Consider the following 25,725-nt stretch of genomic DNA (forward strand, 5'->3'; position numbering starts at 1 on the left):
TTTGTAATTGGCATAGATGTGCTAACATAGCCTGCTAGTGGTTCGGTCGAAAGCCGTGTATTTTAGACAAAATAAAGCATTTGCATGATTCTGGACTTTTGATACTGACAGTACAAAAAGTCCGACTCGAGATCGAAAGAAGCTCACTCTCCACGTACCAACACGCGTTGCGTATTGTTTCTACTACTTATTACATCAGTAGCTACTATTTTAAACAAAATACAAAATTTTAACTGTTTTTCATATTTGAATTGACCGTTAGTTTGCCTCGGTGACCTTTAATTGCTTATTTTGTTTTCTACTACAAAAATTAAGCGTCTGTTTTAAATCAATTTAGACTCTACTTCCCCGTGTTAGAAACACTGGACTAGGAAGTTTTTCCAGTCGATTGGTGGCGCACTGTACGAAAATCTCGAGTCGATCTGAGTTGAAGTAGAAAACCTTTCTAAAACTTCTGTTTTTGACTAATTTGTCGATGTATTCAGGGAAAAGTGGTTTAATGAAATTCTCTAGACATAATCTTTATTTCTAAGCAACTCTGACAAATTTCCATTTTTTTTTAATGTTCCTGTGAAATCACTGAAAGGGCCTTTAACTGCTGCAGAGACACCGTGTTTCTTAAAAATCCGCTGGACTTTCTCTGAGATATTACCCTGCACGTATGGAATGACTACCATACCCCGAGATTTTGTATCGTCCGAGTTCTTCTTTGGTTTCGATTTAACGGTTTTGTTGGTGCGCTGCTGTTTGACTCTCTCAAAGACCAGTCTGGATATCCACATTTGCTGAGTGCCTGCTTGATGTGCTCCTCCGCTTTCGCTCTATCTTCTTGCTCGGTAACAATACGATCTGCTCTGTCTAATAGGGTTCTGATGACCCCTAGCTTATGATGAAGTGGGTGATGGGATTGAAAATTGAGGTATTGATTGGTGTGTGTTTTCTTCTTGTACACCAACAGTTTGACCGATCCATCGGCTTTTCTTATGATAAGAGTGGGAATAAAAAAGGGAATCTTTCCCTCCTCCTCTGTTTCATAAGTGAACTTGATATTCCCTGTTCTATCTACCTGATTTAGATGGTCAGTCAGCTTGTCGGCACTTCCTTTACGAATAATCTCCAAAATGTCATCTACATATCCTTTCCAAAGGGAAGGCTGGCATTCAATGGGAGCGGTGGCAATGGCAGATTGTTCCAGAAATTCCATGAAGAAATTGGCCACTATTGGAGACACGGGGCTTCCCAAAAAAAAAAAAAAAAGTTGTTGGTATATTTGTCCTTTGAAAGTAAAATATGTCGTTGTTAAAATGAATTTCAGGAGTTCCATGATGTCATCTACGCTAAGAAGTGTCCGCTTTTTTAAAGTCTTGTCCTCTGCAAGTCGATCTCTGATAACTTCAAGTGCTTTGTCTATGGGTGTATATTTTGTAAATAAGGAAACTACGTCATGCGAGATGAACATGTCGTCTTCCTCAATCATGACTTCTGACAGATCTTCGGCCAGCTGAGCAGAATTGTTCAAATGGTGTTCAGTGTTTCCTATCAGTGGTCCTAAAATATCTGCTAATGATCTTGATGTAGCATACCCTATAGAACCTGTATAGTCTACAATGGGTCTTAAGGGGGTTCTTGGCTTGTGCATTTTTGGGGTACAATACATCCGAGGAATACTTTCAGAAGTCGGATATAAGTACTGATAGTCTGTCTGCGTGATCTTGTTTTCTTGTTAAAGTCTGGTGAGGATACGCACAAGTTCAGACTTGTATTTAGCATACAACCAGCTTATCCAGGAAAAATCAACTGGCAACACTACAGCTAAGACAGCAAATGCTAGTACTGGATACAGCTCAGTCAAGAAGAAGCAACCAGCCAGTAAGGTTGCGAAACGTCACTACTAATTGTGAGTACCTGGATTTGCTAAGAGAACTCTGGTAATAATTGTGGTATTTTGTTTTGGTCCATTCCAGTATCTCATGTTCTTGGTCATCATCATCGCTGTACAACTCGCTGCTGGCATCTTAGCTGCTATCTACAGCAATGAAATCACATCATTCTTGGATAAGGAAGGCAAAGACTTTTTGGAAATGGACTACGGCAACAAGACAGCAGCCGCAGATGAGGCATCAAAGCTTGCTACTAAAGGATGGGATGTCATCCAACAAACGGTAATGTGGTAGAGATGCTCGCTCTAACCAAATTATAGGCTATTCCAGTTGAAATACATACACCCTCTATGGAAGACATAACCTTAATCTGCCAAACTGGGAGTGCGAATATCAAATGGAGACACCCATTTTAGATAACCCCATTTGAAACTCACACTCCCTGTGTGGAAGATTAGAGTCATGTCTTCCATTGGGGTGTATGTATTTCAACTGAATAGCCTAATATTTCATTTATAACATTATAAAACACGATCAAGGGAAATGGGTCGGATGTCGCTAATATTGATTTTGAGATATTGGCAAAGAAAGTGTTAAAATTCTTTTGTTTTCAGCGATTGATAAACTGACGTAACTTCACAAAGAAAAGTCGTATCAACATGGGGTTTTCAGTTTCTGAAAGCTCTAGATGTCCTCTTTAGAAACCTGTGTAAAACTCATTTGTGACTCCTCGCCACAACTGAGCCCGGATGTCGCCAGTGCCACTATTGAGATATGCTCCATCGAACTTAACAATAAACAATAGGAAAGAAAGGATTTATTGACTGTTTTATTGATTTTTCACTACTTAAATGTCAAGTACTATAGACATGATATACATCATTTTAAAGCTAATTTCAAGCAGAATATTTTGGTTGAATATCTCAAAAATGATGATTGGCGACATCCGGGCTCAGTTGTGGCGAGGAGTCACATTTATGACCAGGGCCGACATGTGACTCATTCCCCTTGATAAATGTCACAATATGTAGAGAATAGGAAACACAATGCATAAATTACGTACAGTCTACATTTAAATAATTATTTTCAAATGATGTTCTTTGTTTCTTTTACAGTTGGAATGTTGTGGTGTAGATGGACAAGGAGATTATGCTAATAATCCTAACGTGCAGGGAAATTATCCTGATTCCTGCTGTAGGCCTAGAGAACAAGTAGAAGACCCTGACACAGGCATGATAGTTTTTGCACCAGGAAATAATGCATACCCTAATGTAAGTAGACAATAAGAGCCAACACGGTCTCATTCCCAACGATACAGTTCAACAATCCCATTATACATGATATCGTTATGAATTCGGCAGACGGCCGAATCCGGATTCGGCTTTTGGTAAATTCATTTTACACATGCATTACATTTGAATTAGAGAACAAGGGATCAATGCTATAAATAATAGAGGGCAGCATATCAATTTTTTACCGGAGATCAGATGATAACAGCATTATAAGTAATCAAAAGAGGGCGGCATGCAGGGTTAGCTGACGGTGCATCGCAGTACGGTTAACGACAGTAACTGTTAAAAAATCGATATGCTGCCCTCTATAGGTATAGCATTGATCCCTTGTTCTCTAATTCAAAATAAGGCACGCGTAACATGAATTTACCAAAAGCCGAATCCGGATTCGGCCGTCTGTCGCATTCATAACGAATTATATTCAACAGTATTTTGAGCTTTGTCCTCAATATGTGGAGTACCCAGCAGTGAAGGAAGGGAGCAGGCGCGTCGCAAGCGAGGCAACCATGGAAAGAGTGGAGAGGAGAGAGGCGAGGACAGGAGAAGAGAAAAAAAAATCAAATCAAAGCTAATCAAATCTCTTTCTACAAAATGATGGTGATGAATGATGATAGTAGAGGGAGGGCTGATGAAATCATGAAAACATTGCCCCAGACTGTCCTTACGGCGGTCACCTCTTGTTTAACACAATATCGGTCGGTACTCGGTACCATGACGGGTTCCTAGACATCTAGATTCTAGAATTGGCCTAAACCCAACAGCTTGTGAGACGCTCCGTTCGCTTCACTCACTCCACTCACTCCGCTTTCCGTAGCTTTGGCCGCCCCCGTTTTTGTCACCTTGCTTCGCGCCTGTAAAGGAGCCTGCCCTGATTCCTGATTATCCTGATAAGACCTTGATAGAGGCATAGACCATTTAATAGTCAATGATAGAGGAAGGATGGTTTGTGCACTGAATGGCGATCATGGTGATGCATGCATTCCTGAAGTGTACTAATTTTATGATGAAAACTGTCTCATTCCCAAGGACATAGTTCTATTTCAACAATTATAACTCAAAAATCAACTTCAAGTTGTGTAGTATGAGTTTTTGTATCGAATTCATTCGAAGGTTGGTCATTTTGTAAATGTATAAACATTGGGGTAAGGTTCGGAGTCTTGAGGAGTTATGCTGTTAGAGATCCTATGTTTATTTTATGGAATTTAAACACTATAGGAACTTCGGATTCCAAATAACGCTATGGGAAATACACCACATTGGATTGTCACAATGGAGACCTAAATTTGGCGTTTTTGGTATTCGAAGGTTAAAGGAGTATTTCGTGATCCTATCATCCTCTTTTTATGACATTTATCAATAGATATCCACGAAAAAAGCTTATTCCCAAAATTTCAGTTCATTCCGATTTTGCGTTTGCGAGTTATGCATGATTATGTGTAAAAAACCTATAGCTGTGTAGACAATAGCTGTGTAGACAATATTGTTATTTCACTCCGGAAAATTGATTTCAATTCGATTCAATCCACCTTGCTTTAGAATTAATTCAATTCGATTCCAATTCAATTTTTTATTTTCAAAATCATTTCAATTCCAATCCAATGCAGTGAAATTAACAGCAAATCTATTTCAATTCAATTCTAAGCATTCATTTCAATTCCAATTCAATTCCAATACAGTTGCAGTTTGTGTTAATTGACCAAAGTCACACTGCAAAAGTGTGTCTAGAGATTGAATTCTTTTTTGTCCTCGATTTGTAAACACACGTAACATCTAAACACAAATGTCAAACTTCAAAACATCAAGTGTTTAATATCTTAACACAAGGCATCAAATTACTAAAAATGTTGACAAATTGAGGACAAGATTGTATCTAGAATGGTGTTTAATATCTAGACACTGTTTTTGTAGTGCATGTTTTGAATTTTACTACCAATTTTATAACACTGGATTTGAGTCAGCAACACAAAGTCAAAATCAAGTACATGTATATACATTACTTTTTTCACTACTTGTCACAAAAGCATTTCAACAGACGATACTTTATTGTTATGTTAACTCACTTTTCACATTCAAACAATGCGAATGATCCTTGACCTCTGGGTCCTATTTTATGAAACTTTGGAACTTCTTAGTTCTTAGGTGAATCACTTCCTAAATATCCTAATATTTGTCTTAACTTTTTGTCCACCATGCACATTATTTTCTAAACTTAAGATGTGCGTTCAAAGATGTCAAAAATCAAGGTTTTGATACTATTAGATAGCCCCTACTTGTCTCCTGCTCCTCCTAAGATTTTACATCCAAAATCCATGTACTTTTGAAAAAGTGCGAAAAAAGCTGTCAAAGATATAAGCATTTTCTTTAATGGTTTTCACAATTTGATTCAAAATTTCACAATTTGTTCAAATGTACAATGACTTTTGAGCATAAAATTAGGAGCTTGAGCAAATTTGGGGCTTTATGATTGGTGCCAAAAGTTTGAGATCTTTGGCAATGGGGGGATCTCATACTCACATTATCGATCATATCAAGCAATTTAAAGCATTGGAAATGATAAGAATCAATTTACATCATATTAGAAGATATTAGTGTCTTTATGAACATAGAACCTATTATTTTTCCACATGACAAGAGAGACAGTAGATATTCTTTTAAAGAAAGATTAAGAAGAACTGCAAAAAATTCTCAAAAAAGTTTAACTATACCTGTGTATGAGAAATGATATCATATTTTTTATATACTTTTAATTTTCTTCAATGTGTATTTTATGCTATCATTTTTAAATGAAAGCTTTACAGAATACTTGGTTGCAATATGTTTTGTAACAATTTATGTTTATGTTTTGTACCAGTTTATGGTGACCACTGTTTCTTTTTATTTATCATGTTTAGGGAAAACAGTTTGTTTAAATGGAGCAGAACTTGACGTTCTATGTGATCTATTGATGCTAAATTTTTGTGTCTCTTGTGTGAATAGACCTGGAAGTGTATCAGAATTCAGAACGGGGAATGGCACTTTTTACATGTGGAATGATCTGGAATCACAGACATCTGCTTGTGAATTGAAATGCTGAATTGAAATCAAAGCTGAATTTCATTTCAATTCCACTTCATTCTTCGTCACTCAACATGATTTCAATTCCAATCCAATTCAATTCTTCATTGCTCACGATGATTTCAATTAAAATCCAATTCAATTCATGCCCAAGCCCACTCATTTCGATTCCAATTCAATTCCAATGCATTGAAATGAAAATCGCCTAAAATTCATTTCAATTCAATTCGATTTCAATGCATTGAATTAACATTAGTAGACAATAGCTGTGTAGACTGCTCCAGACAATGTGTTGTAATTTCGTTTTGGTATACCAGAACGAAATTCAAATTTGATGATATCTTTGCTAAACGAAAGAATCTGCAAGAACCTATATAAACATTATATAGCCAGAGGCTTCCAGTTATATAAAAATCTCAACTTTTTTTTTGAGAAAAGTGGGGGGATGATGCTGTGGATCACGAAATGCCTTAAAGTTCTACTAAATCTAACCATTATTAGTGTTGAAGTGAGAATGAACATTACAATAACTAATGATTGTACTTATAATATTATGATTTTTCTTCCCAGGGTTGTAAAGACTCACTGGAAAACTTGATTGTTCAATATAGTACTATTATAGGTGCAACAGGAGTCATGGCTGCAGGTTTTGAGGTAAGTTGTGGACAGTTTTGTGAATGGCTTGTAGATATGCCCCTTTAGCTTGCATTTCCCTTTAGTTCCATTTTACCTCTGCATGTTTGTTCTCTTGCATGAATCTCCTTGTCTTACTTATTTTTATTCTAAAAGCTCAGTGACAGACGGCGATACCAGGGGCGTCGCTAGACCAATATGATTCACGGAGTGTACAGTTTGGTTTGCCGACGGAAATTTTTTGTAATTTGTTGACCCAAATTTTTTTTAGCCAGGACGGCGGTAGGAGTCAAATTTTTTTTCAAATAAAATTTTTAAACTAGTAACTACTATACCATTCACAGTAGGTCTATTACGTTACAACAACACAATTTCGTAACACATTAATCTTTTATATGGCTCTCACAATTTGCCGATAATCACACATACCTTTGACAACATTTGCCGACAGCAGTCAAATTTTGCCGACAAAATTGTGTATTGGGGGTGTCCCCCATACCCCCCTCTACGGCCCTGGGCGATACTACAGATCAGTACCCGTGATTCAGCCCACCTGTATATTGCTTCTCTGACATATATAGCTCAACCCCATACTCCACCTCTGCCTTTGCCATTTGTGGGAATGAGGAACCTGACGGGCCTCTGGTATAACAAAACAGCCAAGGGTCCCCTCGGCTTTATCTTTCTCATATCGGACAAAGACACAGATCAGATGAAACAGCTCGTCCCCAGTCAAGTCCGGGAGTCAAGTGTCAAACGGGAAACAACCTATCTGGATTCCCTTATTCAAAGATATATGTTTTCTGTATCATCGAGGCATACAATAGGTTATTGCAATGAGTGTTCTGTATATAGTGTAAATATCACTTACTACGAAACCTGACGAAAGATATACAACTGAACCTCGTACCGAATGCTACCTCAGACGTTACCAGTTAGGAGTGTGCAATGGCGGCGCCAGGAATTTTTCCGGGGGCGTTGAGGGGGCAAAGTGAATTTCAGGGGGGGAATCAACCAATTTGGCGCAAAATTACCGCAAAAAGGTAATGATTTTCGTAATTTTGGGTTTTACTGGGAAACGGGGAGGGTGCAAGAGTTCTGACTGGGGGATTTGTCCCTCATGCTCCCGTGGCGCCGCCACTGTGAGTGTGAAGAGTAAAGTGGGAAGCCCTCCTTGGGAAGCATAGTCCGACTAGAGGGAGGAATGCTATTAGTATACAAAACATAACAACAATGCGACGTCGCATGCTCCTGACGAGGTGTCGTATTTCTTTTTGGTCAATGCTGTTTCTCCAAAGGAGCCGGGGCAAAATCTTTAGGGTTGTGTCTGGCTTGATGGACTTGTTAGCCCAGAGAAGATCTGGTTAGCCATATTTTTCAAAGCGTCCCATAGATTCTCAGTTGGGTTCAAGTTTGCTTTTCATCGATTAATCAACCATGAACCATGCGACAAACATAATTAAATGATTTAAATTTGAATGAAAATGTCGCGTACAGTAGAGTATGTACCGCATTGGGCTATCATCCAGTAGTATGCAGAATCCTTCGTGTGGGGACCTCTGCAACATTTGAAAACCGACCCTTTACAATTGAAATGCTTGTAAATTTTTCAACAAGTTAGTGAAGAAAAATTAACCTCATATAGCTTTTATATTGCAAAAATTTTCGCGCTTCGAATTATAGGACTTTACAATTGCAAAAAAAAAAAAATTTGTCTCTCCGAGGTGTTGAAAATTTTTTTTGCTTCATCAGGGGCTAAAAAAAATTTGCTTCACCGAGGTGCTAAAAATTTTTTTTTTGTCATGACCCCAACTACCCAGCCCCCCCCCTTGATATCTAATGGTGCGTCCCTAACTCACCATACCAATCTCCGTCAACATGGTCAAGAAGAACAACAAAATTGTCAGGAATGTAAAAAAAAAAAAAAATAATCTAAACAAAACATTAAAATTACCGTAAAACACTGGAGTATGTTACTCAATTAGAACTCCATTGTTGATACACAACAAATATTCTTGCTGAATTTGAGGTTTTCCAAAATATAATAATAAAATTATGATAATTTAGCTGCTCAAGTGCCTTAGTGGTGTTAGAGACTGGAATCAGTTAAACCTTTCTCGTTACCCAAAAGGCTAGAGCATTGTGCCACGAAGCTGCCAATGTGTAACTCTACTGGGCATGGGGGCACGTTTTTGCATTTAAAAAACAACGTATCAGGAGTGTAAAGATGTATGGGCATCTTTGCTATGTAAAAAGTCACAAATTGATAAGAACAGTGTGATTCAAATTTTGCACAATGGTTTTCCTCGGTGACTCAACAGTTCGACAATGGTTTGAGTTAATAACAGATATTTTGTCAAACCCGCATAAGTTGATCGAAAGACCCAGCAGAATTATAAGACGCCGCGTGGCTTGTCTTAACAATGCAAAAGAACTTCTCTGATCTTACCTAATGACACTAGCTCATTTACAAAAACCTATTGAACAGTACGTAGTCATTCGATAGTGGGGACACTCTTCACTCGCAATTTCGCAAACCATCAAAAATTCGTGCTATTTTGGCGTTGAGTGTCCTCTCAACAATATCTACTATCTGCCTACATGTTTGCCAATAATGACACACTGTAGGAGCAAACTTGGATCACTCCCCTGAGCTGATTGTGCCGGAACCGGGAATGTAGTTACCGTCCTTACTGCTTTCAACGCATGAATAAACAACTTGAAATTTAGATGCATCAGATGACAAAGGATACGATTAGTATCTTAAGAAGCTTTATTATCTGCTCTTGATTTCTTCTTAGCTGGTTACATCAGACACACTATATAATTATGAATATTCTATGGTAAAACTAGTTTAGGACCAACGGTCCCAGCACTCAAACACTTGCAATGGTCAAGATGGCAGCCTCCAGTGGCTACATGTGATTGATGGGCTGCAGGCTATGTTTAGCTTACTTCAAAACAAGAAATGTGATGGCGCTATTACACATAAACAAACAACCATAGGGGTGCAGACACAAAAAACTTATGAAAACTTGATTTTGGTAAATGGCATCAACATTCCGGCGCCTAATTGTCTGCTACCAGCAACAATTCTTCTTAAAACATACTTTTGGTGTGCCATTTACTGACAAAACTGAACCCTTTACAAGAGGTGCCTTTGTGACCCCTTAAACTTCAAACATCAAACTTGACTGATTTGAAACATGAATAAAGTTATGAAATCAAAAACCTTTATCTGAGATTCACTTGTTAGATAAAGAACTTGTATCAATGCTATGATTCAAAACAAAAACAAAATTTCAAAAAATTTCAAATGATTTGATCCAAAAGAAAAAATAAACTGAGTTTTGGAAATTTCAAAAAGTGATTTTAGCCTTAAATGAAAGAATTATTTAGCTTCAATTTACAAGTTAGATGATGCTGCACTCAAGAGATAACTGCCCATGCCAACCAAAATTACTTGAAACAAAACCAAACAAAAGCCCACACAACAGGCAAATTTTGGTGAGATTGGAAAAGCCAACTGAACACATGGGAGATACTATTCAAGTGCAACATGATCACAACATATTATCAACATGAACACAACAATGTTTAGTTTGAAACTAAAAATGCAGTCTGTTGCTGTCCTTTAGATGAAAGTACATAACTCCTTGCATGCGAATATCTTGTTTGGTACACCTTGTAAATGAGAATACAACTTGATATATATATGACTGCCTGTGCACAACCATAGCAGCCATGAGAAAAACATAACTTGATATAATATGACTGCCTGTGCACAACCATAGCAGCCATGGCCCAAATTTGCAAATTCAGTCAATCCAGGTTATAGTCAAAACACCAGATGCTGATAGGATGCATTTACTTGCAAAGTACATGTAGATAGGAATACACAATTACAAACTTGAGTGAAGTTATTTCAGACCTCGATCATGCATACCCTTTGATAAATAGCAGAGCAATAATTTCAAGAGAAACCAAATTTGAGCATTATCGAGATTCCAAAATACACGCAGAGAACATTACTTTCAAATGTGTATCCCAAATATGGATTACATGTAGATCAGTGTACACAACCAACAAATTGTGCACACATTTTAAGCAGTATAATACGATGTAGAATCTTGCAAATTAAAACTCCATGGGCCTGTGGTGTACCAAACTTTAAACAAACTTGCTAATGATGCACACTGGTTCCATCGGTACAAATTGCATGCAGGATTCTTCTTTACAAAATCAAATTCACAGATGTGCTGAACTAGGTGTCAAACATGTTCATTCTTGATCTTGACGATGAGTTGTATACGAATCTGGCAACTTCACACTAAACGCAGACACGTCGCTGTAGAGACGAATCGCCAGTCTTCACATCAGTAGTACAGGTAGGTTCATCCGTCATCACATCTGGTAGATCTCATGATGAATTTGACAGTTTGCATCAGTTGTTCCAAAGTGAAAGCAAGGTGTCAGCTTGCCTTTCATGTAAACTGATGTTTAGTCTTATTTTATATATCAGCTGATCCGTAGCTTAGCCTCCAGACTAAGTGGCAATTTAGCTTAGCTGATACCTTTTGGTTATAACGGTTTCAGTGACTTGTTGTTATAACACTATTAATTCTTTACATGTAGTTCTTTACAAGTCCAGGCGGTCTTGCTTCTGGAGTACCTGACACTGATACAGTTTCATTGTTGGTAGCACTGGACGTAGTTTTAGGCTTGGTACTTGGGTTACCCAGTGCTGGTACTGGTGGATGAGCTGAAGTAGATTCTTTCTTCACTCCTATATCTTGATCTGGGACTTGTGATTCCAACAGCAAACACAGTTTATCAATGGGTCTGGTGAGAATGCTTGTCCTAGTTTTCCCTTTGCAGAAGGTAGTCATGGATTCTGTCTTGATTCCAAGCTGCAATTTCTCGGCGTAACTCTCTTTCTGCCCCTATCAAATTGGTGCCATTGTCAGAGCGGATCTGTTTCACTTGGCCTCTTCTGGACACGAATCGTCGTATGACATTTACGCAGGCATCGGTATCCAAAGACGCTGCCATTTCAATGTGTATGGCTTTGGATGCAAGGCAGACGAACACTACACCATATCGCTTGACTATACTACGGCCTTGTTTAACTTCTAGTGGACCGAAATAGTCCATTCCAACTCTTGAAAATGGTGGCTCTCCTGGAGTGACTCTGTCTTTGGGAAGATCACTCATCATCTGCTGTTGTACCTTTGCATTCCTCTTTCTGCAGGTGATGCAACTGTTGATAACCTTTCTAGCTGCTGCATTAGCATTTGTTATCCAGTACTTCTTATGCAGGTGAGCCAACATGTGGTTTCTGCCCCCATGTCCAGTTGCCCCCATGGACGTCATGTAAAATCAACTTTGCAATGTGGGACTTCTTTGGTATGATTGATGGAAATTTTGTCTTTTCAGGTAGAGCTGACTTAGCCAGTCGACCACCTACTCTGATCACTCCATCTTCTATAAATGGATTAAGTCTGTAGAGAGGACTTGCTTTCTTAATCTTGCTAACTTGTCGCAAGTCGTCTTCTGGCTGACTGTCATTACTTCTCAATTGCAGCTCTTTTAGTGTCTTAATTTCTTCTGGATATGCCTTGGTTTGGACATATACTATCACAGCTCTTTCTGCTTCTTGCATGTCAGCAACATTAAGCAAATCTGTAATGTTGCCATGCTCTTCATTCTTTCTACCATCATCATCTCCATTATCAACTCTATCATCATCTCTATCATGACAGATCTTACGGAGATATTTCTTGACTCTGAGGATCCATGCAACACAACGACAAAGTTGATACCATGAGGAGAATCGTGTAAGTAGTTTCTCCATTGTATCTGTTGCTTCTTCTGTCGACGCTGTGTTGACTACTAATTTCTTTTTAACTTCTGGATCATCAGCTAGCTCTTCAGCGCTGTTTCCAATGGTAGTCTTTGGCCACTGGTTTTCTGCTTTGTGTAAGAAGTCTGGACCATCAGTCCACCTTCTATTCTTGAGGAAGCAATCAACGGCTAAGCCCCTTGAGCAGTCGTCTGCAGGGTTTGAGCTGGCTCCTACATACTTCCATTGGTGTGGCTGGGAGCCATCTCTAATCAGTGCGACTCGATTAGCCACAAAGGTGTGGAATCTGGCGGTGTCATTGTTAATATACTTGATCACGGTCTGACTATCAGTCCAGAAGTATGTGCTTTCGACCTTCAACTGTAGTTCCTTTTGCAACATGTTGTTGACCTTTACTGCCATTGCAGCTGCAGTTAACTCTAGGCGAGGTATAGTTATGATCTTCAAAGGAGCAACTCTTGCCTTGGCTGTCAGGAGAGTAAGATGCACTTGACCACTCTCATTAACGAATCGTAAGTAACTCACTGAACCATACCCCATCTGACTTGCATCACAGAAGTGGTGCATCTGGACTTCACTTTCTTCAAAGTCCTTGGGCTTGAAACATCTTTCGATGGTGAAATCTGACAATTTCGGTACTTCATCAAGCCATCTTTCCCAACGGGTCAGAAGCTCACTAGGAATAGACTCATCCCAACCAAGCTGCAGCTTGCTTAAGTTCTGCAATATTTGTTTTGCTGGCAGGATTGCTGGAGCGACAAATCCTAGCGGGTCATAGATGGAGCTTACAGTTGCTAGGATGCCTCTTCTGGTAGGAGGTCTCTCTTTCACTTTAATATGGAAGCCGAACCTGTCGGTTTGTGGTGACCATAGCAACCCCAGCACCTTTTCTGATGGTAACTCTTCATTCTTCAAATCTAGTGTCTTTGTAGTCTCAGCTCTATCGTCTTCAGGAACTGACTGCAACACTTCTCTTGAGTTACTCAACCACTTGGTCAACTTGAAACCACCATCCTTACACAAATTGGTGAGATCACTGACGAGTTGAATAGCTTTGCTTTCACTTTCGATAGATTTGAGGTAGTCATCGACATAGAAGTTGGACAGCACTGTGTTGCATACTTCTTCACTGTATTTCTCCTTACCATCATCAGCGGTCTTTCTCAGTGCGAAAATCGCACATGAAGGTGACGAAGTTGCGCCGAACAAGTGCACATTCATCCTATATTCCTTCAGAGGCAGACTCAGGTCACCGTAGGGCCACCATAGAAATCTTACTAAGTCTCTGTCTGGTTCTGGTACACGCACTTGATGGTACATTGCTTTTATGTCTGCTACAACTCCAACAGGGTGCTCTCTAAACCTCGTCAACACACCTACCAAGTTGCTTGTCAAGTCGGGTCCTTTTAGTAATTGTGAGTTTAAAGACTGGCCCATATACTTCGCCGCACAATCAAATACAACTCGCAGCTTGCCCTTGGTGGGGTGAAACACCCCATGATGGGGGACATACCACACCTTGCCATCCTTTCTATTGCATGCATCTTTGGGCACTTCTTCTGCATAATCATTTTAAACATATCATTCATGAATGCAGTGTATTGGTCGTTGAAAACCGAGTCCCTTTCTAACTTCCTCTTCAGATGGCATGCCCGCAATTCGGCTTGATGTATATTGTTCGGCAATTTCATGTCATCATCTTTGAGCGGGAAACCTACTCGGTAGTGCCCATCTACATACTTGATTGATGCTTCTACTCTGTTTAGGAATTGTCCTTCACTCACGCTTCTCTCTGGTTTATCATCAATGATTCGCTCATTGAACTCAGCGTTGTAGAGTTTCTCTAATTGCTGGTCAATAGTGTCATGTGCTTTAATTCTGTGGATGACTGATGTCCTTTTTTGTTCTTTATATTTGACACCATACACTGTCCATCCAAGTCTAGTTTGGCAGGCGAAAGGTCCTTCACCTTGGCTGTTTACTACATGTATTGGCTCAAATGCTTTAGGCACATTATTTCCTATGAGGAGACCAATATGGCATTGAGATTCATCACTTAATCTTCCTAGCTTAACTTCTTCCATATATGGAATTGCATCAATATCATCCTGGTTGATAATGTCAGCCAAGTCACCAGGGATCTTATCTTGTGTGTATGCCTTTGGAAGAGAGATGATATTATTTCTGTTCATGTCAGAAACTTCTAAATCTTGGATGATTTCACTGTCTACTATGATATAATCTGTTATGGTTTCAATTTCCAACTTGGTTTTCTTGCCCTTAACATGTAGTTCCTTTTGCAGCCTTTCAGAACAGAATACAGCATCACTGCCGTTGTCGAGATAGGCATATGTTTCTACAGACATTCTGGAAACTCTTGAGTAGACTATGACTGGTATAATTGTGGGATATGATTCACTAGATTTAACTCCGGCGCCTGTAAGCCCACATGTCTGATTGGCAACTTCACCAGACTTCTTTGTCTCTTCCTGTTTCACATGCAGCACTGTTGGATGGCGCTTTTTACATGTCTTGCAGGTAAGCTTGTATTTGCAGATTTTACTGTAATGTGTTGCTTTCTTTAGGCAGCCAAAACAAACTCCCAACTCTCTTAGATACTGCAACCGGTCACTTATAGGCTTTTCCTTCAATTTGTTACACATTTCCAAAGTGTGATCTTTACCCTTGCAGTATGTACACGGCTTGTCGGCTCCTGGGCTACTTGTCGACACATTTTGCCTGGCTCCTGGACTATTAGACAGTACATTTGGCCTGGCTTCTGGACTACTTGATGTCACACTTGCCGGTACAGCTTCTGTGTTTGTTGCTAGATTTCTTCTAGCTTTATAAGTCTGATAGTTTGGGTTTTTTACCCTTTCTTCCTTCTTAGTACTATCTTCCTTCTCCGTCACACTTCTACCGTAGGCAGCATTAGTTGCGATTCTAGCCTGTTTTTCTAGAAAGGAGGTAAGTCTTCAAATGTTACCACTTTGTTTCTTTCTTCTTCTACATAATCTACTTGTCTCCTCCATCTGTCTCTCATACTATATGGTAACTTCATCATCAACATTCTAATGTTTGCTGTACTTTGCAACTCATTAGTATAGCCCAGGCTGGTCATGGTATTTTTGCATTCTAAAAAAAAATAATGACAAATCTTGTAGCCCTGAACTATCACCTTTCACATTCGGCCACTGCCTCATCTTCGCTAAGTAAGCCTCTGCAATCTTTTGCTTATTACCATATTTCCTTTCCAGCAACCTTTTTGCTTCCAGGTAACCAACCTCATCATCCATGTGAATACAACTTTTCACCAAACTGTTGGCTTCACCTCTTGTGTACTGTTCAAGATAGTACAGGCGGTCTCTATTGCTTTTGCTCTTATTTTCGATTATGAATTCGAAGGCTCTTTTGAATGTAACATACTCAAGCGGGTCTCCAGTAAATGCCTGAAGTGTGCGTTTTGGTAGACTTGCTTGTTTATGTTGTTCTACCAACAGCCTTGTCAAGTTGTCTTGGTTACGGGCCAAATCTTCTATGTTGCTGGTATCTTCTTTCTCTTCTATTGGCTCGCTTGTTACATGTTGCCGTGGCAACATGACTTGTTTTTTCTTCACATCAGGCTCTGGTGACGAAGTTACTCTATGACCGTACTTTACTGATGAAGGCCCTTCATGTTCATACTGTTCACTGTACTGTTCTTGACCATACTGTTCATCAATATTTTCATATTTAGTGGCAGACAAATAATGTGGGGTATTCTGTCCCTGTACTCTCTGATTCCTCAGGTGCTGCTGCAGGAAACAAGACTTCACTTTGTGGTGGAAAGTTGACTTGCATAACTTGACTGGTTGTTAACCTGCTTCTTGGTTGAACTTGTTGACCTAAATCAGTATGTACTTTACCATCAGTAGTCATGCCCACTGCTGGCTGCTCTTTTGCAGGTCCCAACTCCACATGTGTGTATTTTGGTCTTGCCCCTGGATTTAGACCTACAGCACCAATTGTATCATGTCTAGCTAGGAACTTGCCATCAATTTCTTGACTTTCTCTGGTGTTGTGGTTCAACCACTGCCTCAATGATGTGTTTGTATCTGGTTGAGCTTCTGTGAGGTCATCAAGCACCGATTTTGGTCTACTTCTTAAGCTCTGGGATTTATGTTCATAATCCTCCAATACATCTATTTTGGCTTGCTGTATGTTTAATTCAGTCTTCATTTCCAACCACTCCTTTTGTTGTTGTAAGTCCCTTTCCCTAGCTTGGATACTGTGTTGCAAGTCTCGTGCCTTTGCTTGCATTTCTTGTTCCAAGTCTCTTGCCCTTGCTTGCATATTAAATTCCACACTTTCTAAAGCTTGTTTTCCCTTCAATGCTTTGGCTCGACATTCTAGCTCTACCTTTCTCGTTGCTGCTTGTAATAAAGCATATTCTGTACTTTTAGATAGTGCATCACTTTTATAAGATCTTCTGCTTCTTAATTCGGAACCGCTTTTATGACTCGACATGATGTCTTCGATAGTACCGAAACGAACGAATTAACGAAACGACGCCGATGCAAGCAACGAAGCGCAATACTTTTCTAAAGTGAACAACGGTTCACAAATTTATGTGAGAAACTATACGTAGGACCTGTGTGAAGTGTAGTTTGTGAGGCTAGATGTGTCAAAACCTGAAATAAATACGAATGTCAGTACACGAAACTTTGCTTGAATGCAGGCCCTACGTTGCTTACCGACGGGTGGGAGAAAACTCGATGCACCCGTTTATCGTGTGCCGACGGGCGGGAGTAAGCTCTTTGCGCCCGTTTTTGATAATAAAATATCACAAAACTCTTTTTTAGGTAAAAGTCCTGAGTCAGTGTTGTATGATTCTATGAGTTATTCCTGCATGCACTAGCTGTGCAACTGCAAGATTACTAATGTCAGTATTAGAGTTGTACATCCAGGCACTTGCTACCAACTTTATTCATGTATTTGAATTGTCATAAGCGAGATTCGCGAATTGTCGAAAGCGACTCGCGAATTGTCGTAAGCGACTCGCGAATTGTCGTAAGCGACTCGCGAATTGTCGTAAGCGACTCGCGAATTGTCGTAAGCGACTCGCGACTGGTGGGAGTAAACTTGTTACCCCTTTATTAGATATTTATTAAAATACCACAAAGCTATTTTTCAGTAGTAGTCCCGTGTCAGTTTGTGCTTTTGATTCTACAAGTCATTCCTGCACAACGGTGCAAGAGATCTAATGTCAGTGTTAGAAATGTACATACAGGCAGCTACTACTGATATCTTTATTTGATTTCTACGATTCGGATTCATAGGCCTCAATTAAACTTCTTTGAAGTTCTAATCTGTAAGCTTCTACCAAATGTGCATTTATCTACATGCACACTCATTAATATTTGCTATATTCAGTGGCGTCTGACATGACTGGAGCTGCCGTATTCTGTTTGTGCCAAAGCAATGTTTATGTTTACACTGCTGACACGACCTTAAGCTTTTAGCTATTTAGGTAAGCTTACAAAACAGACGCTCAACTGAACCCTTATTTGGCAACTCTTAATACCAACTAACTAGTTTTTACAAATGTAGGAGCAAACTTGGATCACTCCCCTGAGCTGATTGTGCCGGAACCGGGAATGTAGTTACCGTCCTTACTGCTTTCAACGCATGAATAAACAACTTGAAATTTAGATGCATCAGATGACAAAGGATACGATTAGTATCTTAAGAAGCTTTATTATCTGCTCTTGATTTCTTCTTAGCTGGTTACATCAGACACACTATATAATTATGAATATTCTATGGTAAAAACTAGTTTAGGACCAACGGTCCCAGCACTCAAACACTTGCAATGGTCAAGATGGCAGCCTCCAGTGGCTACATGTGATTGATGGGCTGCAGTCTATGTTTAGCTTACTTCAAAACAAGAAATGTGATGGCGCTATTACACATAAACAAACAACCATAGGGGTGCAGACACAAAAAACTTATGAAAACTTGATTTTGGTAAATGGCATCAACACACACTCTAGAAACGCCAACTAAAATCATCCAACAACTTCATTTTAATAGGGATAACCATCAAAATTTCATGTTGACCCTATTGCTACAAAAGATTGTTTTCTGAGTAGAACTAATCAACAGAAGTATTTTGGTGGTTAAATGGTCAAAATCGGTCAAAAACTTTTCGAATTATGAATTATCAAAGTTTCCCATTCTGACCGGTCATTGGAACGAAATAAAATGACAAGGTCCAAAAATAGCAGTTGGGAGCAAAATTGGCATCATAAGCATATATTTACCTTTATATATTTCTTTATTTTAACATATTTGCAAACATGAAACAAGCATATTGTGAAAGTATCAAAGGGGTTTCTTATGAAATGGCACTTAACTAGTCACTGGCATAACTTATTTTTTCAAACCAAGGCATTGAAATCATGCATTTAGAGGACATTTGCCAAAAATCATCCAAGATAGCCGATATGGCACAAAATCAAAATTGCACAGGTGAACTATTTTTTCACAACCAAGAATTTCAATGTTATTGGGTTTAATATGACCAATTAGTAGGTGTATGTAAACAAAATCTTAAGTTTTGAAGGTCATTGACTCATTCACAACAATAGAGATTATCCTCGTCATGCTCATGTGTATTCCTGTAGTATTCCTCATTCAAACCAAAGTAGCACTCAATACATTATGAGTATCTTTGTTCAAACCAATTCAATGCTTGACCTCGGAGTTACCTGCATGACTATCGCGGGCTATTTTAAACAGTTATGGTTGAACATTCAGGTACTTCTTTTGAAAGTCCTAAACAATGTATAGCCAGCAGCAAGTTGTAGATGTTATAGGCCTAAATATAAGAAAACGTTTAGGGTTAAGATCAGGTGAACAATACATCGAATGAGCACGAAACGTCACATTTATGTTCAGAAAGGTGTCTTCTTAACATGATTTTAAAGGAATATAAAGGGAAGCTGGTGATTTAATTTGTAACTCGAGATCTACTTGTTCAATTTTTTAACCTTTTTACAGAGGGTATGATAGAGGTATTACTGGCAACTCTGCCAAATTACAGCTCAATAGGCCACGTTTTTCACCTGATCGTACTGATTTGAATATTTTGTGCCATTCTTGAGCAGTGCTAAACTCAGCCACTGGCAATTAAGCGCACTGTGGCGATGGACCAATTTTGACTCGCACTTACAGAAAAACAAAATAAGTTATGTTGCTGTAATTTGCAAGATAGTTACAAAATATAATTGGCAGTAACTTCCCCAAATTTTACAGAAAAATATTGAAAAATAAAAGAATGAGATCAATTTAGAAATGTATGTGCAAGCAGTGCACAGTTGAGCTCCCTGCATGTCTATGGGAGTGTTCTAATCAAGTTGATGGTTCATTGGTCATCCCTAATTTTAAGAATTGTTTCAGTGTCGAAATCAACAGGAGCAGAAACACTATGGTATACACATTCCAGGAAAATGTTTCATTTGTTTCTTCCACCATTCTATATATCCCTAAAATTATCACATTTTTTCTCAAAAATCCTATACAACTGATTCTCCACGCTACGCAGAAATTATGTGCGATAAATCATACACATTTTACACAATTTTACATAACTTTAGACATTATTGGAATATCTTAATGATTTTTACTATTTTAGGCATTTTGAAGGGCAACGTGAGTATATTAAGAAATCAAATATCGCGCCCTCGTCGCAACCTCCATGTAATCGAAGGTCGTAAAAGTTAATCCGATAACAATAGAGGGTATTCATTCATCATTTATGTGGTTGTTCATGTATAAAATTCCTCCACATAGGCTGTTTAGCTTAATCGGGAAGTGACCTCTTGAAATGATATCAGACTGATCTTTATGTTATTACAGCGAGGCCCACATACAATGTTCAACACAAAGTGAACGATGTTATAACTTGGAGGGCTAACAAACCAACACCGCCAAATTCGACTGACGTGTGTACAAGGTGGGATGCTATGAGGACATTGAACACTCGTTGTCTGATCATGCATGTGTGTTTATGGTTCGGATAGCGGTTACTTAGCAACTCTCGTTCCGCTTGGGTTTATTGAATACACTCTATATAAAGTCATCAATATGTCGTTCCCAGTCCCTGGCTGAACTATTGGGTTCAGCTATTATTTTTTTTAATAATTCTTTTACCCCATAGCATTGAAAAACTAGTATTTTGATAATTAAAATAGTTGGATGCGGTATGCAGCTGATTGGGGGTGGTTACTGGTCGTTAAAACCACTAACCGCGAAATAAGGATATCGAACTAGTTTGCCCCGCAGGGCTTCAGAGAACCACAAACTGCGAAATATGGATATTCAACTAGTTTGCCCCTCGGAGCTTCAAAAAACCACTCATCGCGACATATGGACATCCAACTAGTTCGCCTCGCATGGCTACAAAGAACCACTTACCGCGCAATATTTTTTTACCTAAAAAAATAATTAATAACTACCAAAAAACGTTTCTAAACGTAAAAAGGGCCAAAGTTTAAAAAATCTTTCCTGTGTGCCTTTTCACCCTTTTTTATGACCCCCATTCCGAAGAAAATGACAGCTCCCCTAAGAATGAGCATATACTATATATAAAAGGACTGCAGTGCTCAGAGGTACTTGAAGCGGTCAACAAATTTGCCCGGCAAATTTGATGACACTTTCATTTCCCAGGCGAGCCTAATGCATCTCACGTATTATGCAATACGCATTATTGCATTTACATTGTGGGAAGAAATGTCGGTACAAATGGCTGATGGTAGAGAAACTTGAATTGTGCGAAAAAATTTCGGCACAAATTTACTTCCGGTAAAGAAACCCAAAATCCGTGTTTCAAGTGAACATAATGTTTGTAATTACACTGTTTCTTTTGTCTCACTTATTGCAGTTTTTCATATGTATGCCGTTCGCAACAACCATACTGATCCTGATGGTGTGCTGTCCGTAATTTCGTGAATTTGCATTATAGTGAGTGAGCTTCGCTGGAACTGGCACCCATCCCCGACAACATGGTCAACAACAATAACAAGTTGTCAGAAAAGTAAAAAATAATCTAAACAATGTTTTTCAGCAGTGTTCAGTAGCTTTAATCTAATGATTTAATTATGTTACCTTTGAGCTCCTTTGTATGTGGGGCATATACGTTTACCGTGCACATGTAAAAGCCACTTTGACTGGACTATAAGATTTACCGAAAAGGTCAATTCCATAGGGGGTGTATGGATTTCAACTGGAATAGCCAATTCAAGGCATACCTAGAAAGTATACTATATTTTGTTTTCTGCGTACAGGGTGTATCAAAATGATCGACTTATCATTTTTGCAGAATTTTTTTACTATTTTTTGTACCAGTTTGGGGTTAATTGTTTTAATATTTGAAATTATAATAATCTTATCTTCTCTAAGAATTTTAGATCATTAAGATAGCACATTTCGTTCAGAAGTTACATGATCCAGTCATAGGCGTAGATCCGGGGGGATGGGGGGATTTATCCCCCCTCCAATATTTTGCCAGGGAGGTGGTCCATACACTCATCCCCCCAATGTTGACGCCTGTATGTTTGTTTCTGACCATTTTAGCCCCCAAAGCCCATTTTTTCCACTTTTGCACAATATTTCATCAGTTTAGCTTCAAACTGGCAAAATTTTTACTACAAATACTACAAATACCTTTTAAGGGAAATGATAATTATGTTGAAAATCTTGGAAATGTTTTATTTTTTCCTCAAGTTGCCTATTTCTTCATTCATAATGTATAAATGATCTTATCAATAAGAGTATGCCTTTTAATACGGTAATTTAAATATAATTTAGAATAAGATGCATTGAGATTATTAAGTAGATGGTGTGGCAGAATGGTTATAGACTGTAGACAGTGCAGTGTCTGTTAGGTTAGACCATAATGGTTAGACCTGGTAAGATAAGAATTATTGGAATGGCTCCACAGTATTCCATACTTCAGCGTGGTTTCATAGTGAAGAATTATTGGTTGATATGAAGCTATGGAGAAGTGCAGAAAAGATTTAGGAAACAGTTTCCAAGAGCAAGGAGTATTCCATGCAAACATGCTGTAACTATTACAGAATGGATCCATCCCAGGTATTAGGCCTAAGTTCATTCACGATGGGGGCTTCGTCTGACACTGCATTAGTCGTAAGACAGAGACTTCAGGAACTATCTTTCTGAAAGTACGTGTAAAGCAATTTTATGTTTTGTAGACTGAAATGAGATATTGATTGAGAGCCTGTACGCAATAAATAGTTCAAGCAGTGAACATTTTCATCTTGTGTTGTGTAAGTAAAACTATATATGATAACGACGATCTTCGTTTAAATGACAATAGCTTCCAGATGTACCAACCTATTATCTTCAGATTATTAGATCAATAAGTTAACATATACCCCTTTCTATTTATAGTACAAAAACTATATTACTATTAGCAATTTTATATTTTTTATATATTTTTGAAAATGTCACATATCCCGGTACCAATCATTTTGATCCACCCTGTATGTGTGCTTTTAATTACAAAACCGCGCTTTGAGATATTATTGTATTCAAGTTGTACTCGCAATTAATTGTAAATTGTGGGATTGGCTTTTATTACGATGGCAGTTCATAACATAACATAACAATTTTTAGCAGGTTCGCCGTCGGACAAGTTTGGAACTGTCAGGCTTTCTGAGTAGTTCTGACTTCTTCAGGACAAAGTAGACCTACCTAAGAGTGAGACATGATGGCTCTGAAAAGAGTTGTTCACTAAAGATTGCCCCTTGTTAACAGAGAACAAGCAGATCTCGCCTTTCTGCTAATGTAGAGGTTTTGGTGGATCTGAAAAGTTCATCGAAGATCGCTACTGTGAAACTTGCAATTAAGTTATGATCTCAAAATATATTCCAGAGGGTGCACATATCATAAATTGCAAGGCTGCTTTTATTATTTAACATAAATTATTTTGTTTATCCCAAAATATAATTATATTAGGTAAGCCTAAATCACGAAATAATAAAGCAAATACTATAATAATCGGAGCCAGAAAAATACTTGTTTGTGTCTGATGTCACCTGTCAATCAAACTCAAGGATTTGTTTACGAATTCTAATAATTGAAATTTATAAACACGGCGGTAAAATAGCGTGCTTTATGGTTACGTTTTGCACCTTTAAACATACAAACCGTCTCAAAAATTAGGTCTTAGTATTATAAGAAACTTTCTTTCTTGAAGGCACAATGTTAACAATGTCTAAAAACGTTGCTTTTTGCCTAGTAAAAGTATCTAAAGTTTTTGCCATTTTCTGCGATTCCTTTTCTCCGATGACATTTTAACATGTTTACGTATTACATCATTGTTTTTTAAAATCATGATTGTTAATATTAGTTGTTAGTTATAAAGATGTTCAAATATTGATAACGTTTTACTCTATCATTTGACTCTTTTCATTACAATTTTACAGATTTCATTTCTATTATAATAAAATAAAAAGTAAAATAAAAGAAACTTATAATTTTAATTTAATAAAAGTTTCTTTGATTTTACTTTTATTTTAATAAAATTAAAATGTTTTATAAGAATTAAAATAAAAGTATAATTTTATTGAAATGATATAAAAGGGATTGTACCATTTGACAAATTTGAAAATTTGTAATTACTATCTCTATTGATTTCTACTTTGCATTTAATCTTCTATCATGCAGGGTTGCCATAATAAATAAATAAATAAATAAATAAATCAGGTTGTTGATATGAATGTTTTGAGGCATTATAATTTTTCTTTTTTTATTATTATTAAATATTTCTAAATACCGCCACCATAAATAACATTATAACAAGAAATGTCTTTAAAAAGACAACACCATGGATGAAATTCATGTTTCATAATTTTACATTGACAAGTACTTGGAATTCTAGTAATGTTTTTGTGTGTAGCACATGCACAACTAACAGGGTTGAAAATGTTGTTACCACGAATACCACCAATGACATACTATAAGCTAAATTGAAAAATGTGTGTTAAATAGGTCTACATTTAATTTATACTTAATTTATACTTGTACAAACAATGGGATCAATGGAAATCACATCCACCGAGTTTCGCATCAATCCAACAATCTATATTCAGACGACTTTGTGATTACGTTTTATGACATGACTTTGAATATTCTGACAATCCAACAATATATACTTATTCCACCTCAGGCTCAGATGACCTTTAACAATTGTAATCAAAAAGACTGATTACTCAATCCCAGGGGTTCCCTGGCTCAATTCAATTTTCTGAATGTGTTGATTATAATTGTTACTACTAACTCTTAGCGTCCTCATTCGACGAAATAGTGTCCGCACGATGGAATAGCGTTTTGATAACCCCTAGTTTATGGACTAGTGGGTGGTGAGAGTCAAATAGGAGATATTGGTCCGTGTGAGTGTCGTTTCTGTACACAGAAGTGATCAGTTCACCATTACTTTGGATACTGACAAGGCAATCCAGAAACGCGAGTTTTCCGTCCTTGGGTTCCTCCTGCGTAAACTTGATGTGTTGGTTGACGTTGTTGATGTGCGCAAAAAATGGAACAAGCTGATCTTCCTTGATCTTTACCCAGGTATCATCCACGTAACGATACCAATGCGATGGCGCTGTACCAGTATACGACTCCAAGGCTCGGCGTTCAAAGCGTTCCATAAATAAGTTCACAACTATCGGAGAAACCGGGGAACCCATGGCACAGCCATGGCGTTGTCTGTAGAAGTTTCCACTAGTCCATAAACTAGGGGTTATCAAAACGCTATTCCATCGTGCGGACACTATTTCGTCGAATGAGGACGCTAAGACCAAGGAACACAAGCATTTGAAATCTGCACTTGGTGCTTGTGGATACCGCAAATGGACCTTTGAGAAAGCGCTTCATAAGCCAAATTCGCCAACAAAGGACGACGCTTCACATACTGCATCAGCAGGGGAAGAGAAAC

General features: G+C 38.2%; 3 protein-coding genes across 3 annotated transcripts; 1 reads left to right on the forward strand and 2 right to left on the reverse strand.

Moving 5' to 3' along the window:
* Positions 1–670: 670 nt before the first annotated feature.
* On the reverse strand, positions 671–1,639 carry LOC140167533 (uncharacterized). The gene has a single exon (XM_072190838.1). The coding sequence runs from the start codon at positions 1,637–1,639 to the stop codon at positions 671–673; it is 969 nt and encodes a 322-aa protein (XP_072046939.1).
* A 313-nt stretch (positions 1,640–1,952) lies between these two features.
* On the forward strand, positions 1,953–23,031 carry LOC140168167 (tetraspanin-11-like). Its single transcript, XM_072191496.1, has 4 exons — positions 1,953–2,162; positions 2,996–3,151; positions 6,797–6,880; positions 21,646–23,031. The coding sequence occupies exons 1-4, from the start codon at positions 1,971–1,973 to the stop codon at positions 21,703–21,705; spliced, it is 492 nt and encodes a 163-aa protein (XP_072047597.1). The 5' UTR covers positions 1,953–1,970; the 3' UTR covers positions 21,706–23,031.
* Positions 23,032–25,060: 2,029 nt separating this feature from the next.
* Positions 25,061–25,477, reverse strand: LOC140167534 (uncharacterized). Its single transcript, XM_072190839.1, has one exon. The coding sequence runs from the start codon at positions 25,475–25,477 to the stop codon at positions 25,061–25,063; it is 417 nt and encodes a 138-aa protein (XP_072046940.1).
* Between the last annotated feature and the right edge of the window lie 248 nt (positions 25,478–25,725).

The sequence above is a fragment of the Amphiura filiformis genome, chromosome 13 (assembly GCF_039555335.1).
Source record: "Amphiura filiformis chromosome 13, Afil_fr2py, whole genome shotgun sequence".
Lineage (NCBI taxonomy): Eukaryota > Metazoa > Echinodermata > Ophiuroidea > Amphilepidida > Amphiuridae > Amphiura > Amphiura filiformis.